Below are 5,340 nucleotides of genomic sequence, written 5' to 3'. Positions count from 1 at the left end.
CCTGGGTTTTGCATGCGCAAATTTGCGTCGGCAAAAGTCCCATTTTTTGTAGTGATAGAGAGTCAATCACGACAACTATTAACTGTCGACGTTGCCAGCAACAGCGACACTTAATAATTGTCGATGTTGCCAGCAAAAACGACACTTAATAACTATCAATGCTGCTAGCAATAGCGACACCTAATAACAGTTGGCGTTGCCTGCAACAGCAACATTATTTATCTGTCGTCGTAGCTAAAGAAAGCTCTTTTTTTAGTAGTGATTTATATTAAAGTTATAAGAAAACATAACATACATTGTTTACATTTTCTATAAAATTATTATTATTTTGCGGTAATTTTCTTATATTATTAGGACTTAAAAAATTTATACTGGAATGTATTATAACAAATTGGGACAAAAGTTTTGTACGATTTTAATATTTTGAGTAAAGTGCATGTTTTATAATTTTCAATTAAAGAATAAAAATGAAGCATTGGCGTGCCACAAAAACCATCAATATTAGGACACTATATATATATATATATATATATTAGAGCTCATATCCAATTGAAATACAATTTTACATATTGATGATTATCATTTGATGCATGCATGCCTTAAAAGGACGATACAAGCTATACAAAGAGAAATAAAAAAATATATATTAAAAAAATAAAATTAAAAATTAAAAAACAAAAGAGATTCATTGTTTCAATCCGGTTTGTTTATTCGAGAACCGATCGATCGAAGTAATAATAATAACCTTGTCTTGTCATGGGACCAACCGAACACATATTATGAGCTATGATCGTCATCTTCATCTTCATCATGTTCTTCTCCTAGCCATAGACGCAGCATTCCCATCGAACAGTTCATCAATAAATGTCTCAATATCTTCAGGTTGATACTTAATGTACTTCTCTGTTTGTCTTCCGGCATCCAAATACTGCTTAAACCTCCCCAAGAACGACCTGTACGCCGGTATCATCACCGCCGATATCGAAACTCGGAGCTCAGACTGAAGCTGGTCGTCACTCACCACCCACGTTGACTGTGTCTTGTGTATCTCGTCGAACATGGCGTTGAAACTCTTGAACCTCTCCTTCAGCACCGGCTTCGACACCTTCCCGTTCACCTGAAGACCCTCGTGTCCTAAGCACTGCAGTGCCTTTCCCCACGTCTCACGCTGGTAGTTCTTGTGGTATTGCCTCAGATCCGACGACCTCTTCCGGCACCATGTATCTCCCATCAGTTGGTGGATCTCATTCGACCCTTTGATCTTTTGAACGATGTATCTCCCGTTGTTCATCAGGAACACGTAGCTCAGTGATGGGTCTCTGTACAGCTTCGACTTCATCTCCAGATTCGAGTCCAACAGATCCATCATCGACATCAGCTGTTTCGAAAACGGCGACGTTTGGGACTCCCCTGATTGATCGTCCTGAGCCCACTGATGAACGTTAGGTTCAACGTGATGATCACTTTGATCGTCGTCTACTTTCTGGCATTGCCGGAAAACCTGTTCCAACGTGTCCTTATACTCACATGCGTATTTGAGGTAATTCATAACGTACCGAGTCAAGGGGTGAACTGCACCACTCGGGACGGGAGTTCTTCCATTATCGCTCTTGATCGAGTTTTCAAGGTCACAGAAGATGCTAACTGCAGCTTCCCCCAGCCGGGTCTTGGCCGTCGTAGCCTCCGTAGTCATCTCTTTCGAAATCTCCGGCGGGTAGGAGTCTCCACCGATTACTGGAATCAGATCACGGAGGGTCTCGTACATGTCGAGGAACTTAAAGAGTTTCTCGGCGGAGCGCTTGGTTAGAACCACAGCCTCGGCGAAATCGAGAATCTTGACGACAAACGCGCGCGCCATGTTGCTGAAGAGGCTCTGGGAGATGGAAGGGTGGTCGGAAAAGACGGAGTCACTGAGCTTCATCTCGTTAGGGAAGAGTACGGCGGTGCATTGCTTGACGATCGTGATCCACGTGGCGATTTCTCCTTCGAGTGATTCCCATTGCATGCGTTGTACGTCGTCGATGCTGATGCTGTCGTAGCCAAGTTTCTCGAGCGCGGTTTTGAACGCAGATCGCCGAGAGATACTATAAGCCATAGAACACTCGGTGTCGTATCCGGCTGAGATCATGGTATTAGCGATCAAGTTTAGTTTGGAAACCGTTTCTTGAGAGAAGCCAGGAAACTCTTCCTTTGCAGCCTGATCAGATTGTTTTTGATCGGACTCACCACCTATAACACAACGATCGGAATATTCATGATTGTTGTTGTTAAACGACGATTGTTTCGAAGTCTTGTCATTGGATTTGTGATCGGTTGATGATGATGATGAATCCTTACTATTGTTGTCGTTTTTTGAATCCTCGAGAAGAGCACGAAACTCTTCTTCCAAAAACGACATTGCTCTCTGAAGAACATAGCTTGCTCTGTTAACGCTAGCATTGAAAACAGGGTATTTCCCCAACTCATTCGAAAGCTTGGATACTCGACTCAAAGCGTCCAAAAACGACGAGTCGTTTTCTGGGTCTTTACCGAATTTTATCAGAATGCTCTGTCCGTCGTTATATTTATCGATCATGGATTCCGTCATTTTACAGAGTAGCTCCACCGAGTTTGGAGCTTCCCCCGGCACATCTGACTGGATCAAACTCTGAAGGAATCGATCAATCTCTTCCAGAATCTGAACGAGGTTGGCATGGGAGTCGCAGCTGGTAGCAGGGTTTTCCTCGCCATTATTATTAACATTGTCCTTCTCCTCCGTCTTACTATCTCCGGCGAGCTGAGATTCAGATTTGGGATCAGTGTTTTCATGGCCGTGTTTGGGAGTGCCCACATTCCCATCTTTTGAATTACTCGTCGACTTTTCCATGATCAAGTATGAGTTTGTTTTCTTTTTTTTTCACTGAAAATCAATCTCAATCTCTCTCTCTCTCTGTTTTGAAAAACAAAGAAAATGGATTTGATTTTGGAAGAAAAGGAACGATGATGGATCGAGAGAACAGTCATGGACCGAAAATGAAGGAGAACTATTCTCCAATTCTTACTAACCTTCAGTTTTTTTTTTTCTTTTTCTTTTTCGTTATTATTATTTTTAATTATTAATTATTTTTATTGTTAAAATTTCTATTATTTGATTGGAGGGAGTTTGTCCGTTGACCGTTGACCCTTTTGAGAAGGTTCGCCTGGCGTTAGTGCTTCCCACGGCCACGACCGTCGCAGTGTTTGTTATTATACTAATAATTAACAATTATTATTGTTATCGATAACTGATACGGTGTCGTTTTTCATACCCACTAACTCATCATCTTCATCGACGTTTGGGCTCGTTGACTCAACATTATTATGATCCACGTTTAGATTTTCGATACTTTAAATGTTTTTTTGGTTCCACGTGTTTCTCTCTGATTTGCCATCTTATCCAAATCTTGTTGGATTGGAGAACTTATTTCAGCTCTTTGCTACTTACGTGGATCTTGTTTTGGATAATAATTATATATTCATTTGTAATTTCAATTAATTTTTTATTATATATTATCAAAGATTTATTTTAAATAATTTTTATGTGTATTATTTTTACTAATTTTTCAGAATAAAATTTTGAATTTAAAATTACGATTTGTTTTGTTTATTTTAAAAATACAGTTCTTTAGATATGAAACTGATATATGTCAAATATGCACTATTTTTTTTAAATGAGGTATTTTTGCAAAAATAATAATAAAATAAAATGAGAAGGTCTATTATGTGTTGTAGATGTGTTATTGGGTCCAAAATAAAAATAATAGAGAAATTTACATTTCAAGTTGATTTTTGAGAACTTTAAATCTGAGAAAAATAAAGATATTTCATAAAGTTAGAAAAACAATTACCATAAAAAGTTTCAAAAATTTATACAAAAGTATCGTCTCTCACCTTTGTAAATCGTTCTTCTTCTTCAATGGTGGTTCACCGACCTCTCTCCCAATCTCGGGATAACATCGTTGTTCTTTTTCTACAGCGGATAAATCTTGCTTTTCTTTTCAAATTTGGTATTTTGTTTGGTTATTTTCTTTTTAGAACTGGTTAGGATTGTGTTCATATTCTTCTTCTTCTTTTGCAATGGTCAGATTTGGTTTTGTTTTTAGATTTTTTTTTTGTTAGTTTGGCTAAGTAGCAAGTTACTACGACGCTCTAGTTTTGTTTACAGATTTGTGTTAGTTTTAGACGTAGTTGTAACCAATTACCATCATGATGAATATACTTTTTTTTGTTTTGTTTTGATCTTATTTAAATTTTTTAGACCTAACTAAGTAACTACCATCTTCGATTTTCCTCCTTCTTCAAGATTGTTTTCATATGTGATTGTTTTTTTAAATCTGATTTTTTTCCCTAAATATGGCTAAGTAACTAGTTACCTTCGTTATGGTTTTTTTAAATCTGATTTTTCTTTTTTCATAACTGATTTGTTTTAAGATGTAATTGTCTTTTAAAGATCTGGAAAAGTAATCAGTCACCATTCAATTGTTATTTTCATAGGGGTAACAGATTACCACTTCTTCTTCTTCTTCAATTTATCTTTTATTTTTGCTTTTTCAGATTTTTTTTCTATGTCTGGCTTAGCCATTGTTATTTTGATAGAGGTAACTGGTTACCACCACCTTCTTCTTCTTCTTCTTCTTCTCATATTTGTTTTTTTTCGAACTTATTTTTTATTTCTAGATCTGGCTTAGTAACCAGTTGTCATTCAATTGTTGTTTTAACAGGGATAACCAGATACCACATCACTCTTCTTCTTTTTATTTAGTGGTTATATTGTAATCTTTTTTTTTTCAAGTCTGACAATAACTAGTTACAATTCACTAAAATATTTGGATAAAATTATGGGAAAATAAACCCCATAAAATGTAAAAAAGAAAACAAAAAATGCCATATAAAATGCACAATACTTAAAATGCCATATTTATCAAACTTTTGAAAAAATTCTCATATTCCATGTAAATTCCACTTGATTTTTGCATTTTAATTCCAAAAATCACCTCCAGCCTTTTATTTACAAAAATGTCTTGCTATGTCATAAAAAAATATAGGATTTTAAAAAGAATATATAAGTGAAATAGAAAAGTTCGCGGAATCCTGTATTTTCTATTTTTCTGGGTTTTCAAAAGTAACATTTTGAATGCTTATAATAGATATTGATTAGTTACATTTTCCTAAAAAGCTCCATTTTCATATCATAATATTTTATATACATTTTAGTTATGATACCGATAAGATATCGATTAGTTACATTTTCATAAAAAAAACTTCATTTTTATATCATATTATTTCATATACGTTTTGGTTACTTTTAAAATCTATTTATAA

At 35.7% G+C, this 5,340-nt stretch overlaps 1 protein-coding gene across 1 annotated transcript; it reads right to left on the bottom strand.

The window, feature by feature from the left end:
* Positions 1-544: 544 nt before the first annotated feature.
* LOC133821029 (exocyst complex component EXO70C1) lies at positions 545-3,343 on the bottom strand. The gene has a single exon (XM_062253560.1). The coding sequence runs from the start codon at positions 2,864-2,866 to the stop codon at positions 809-811; it is 2,058 nt and encodes a 685-aa protein (XP_062109544.1). The 5' UTR covers positions 2,867-3,343; the 3' UTR covers positions 545-808.
* Positions 3,344-5,340: the final 1,997 nt, after the last annotated feature.

The sequence above is a fragment of the Humulus lupulus genome, chromosome 3 (assembly GCF_963169125.1).
Source record: "Humulus lupulus chromosome 3, drHumLupu1.1, whole genome shotgun sequence".
Classification (NCBI taxonomy): domain Eukaryota; kingdom Viridiplantae; phylum Streptophyta; class Magnoliopsida; order Rosales; family Cannabaceae; genus Humulus; species Humulus lupulus.
The sequence above is the reverse complement of the archived record's forward strand: the minus strand, read 5'-3'. Positions and strand labels throughout refer to the sequence as shown.

Coding starts and splice junctions, on each gene's coding strand:
- LOC133821029 (XM_062253560.1), bottom strand. CDS start 2,866: ATGGAAAAGTCGACGAGTAATTCAAAAGATGGGAATGTGGGCACTCCC.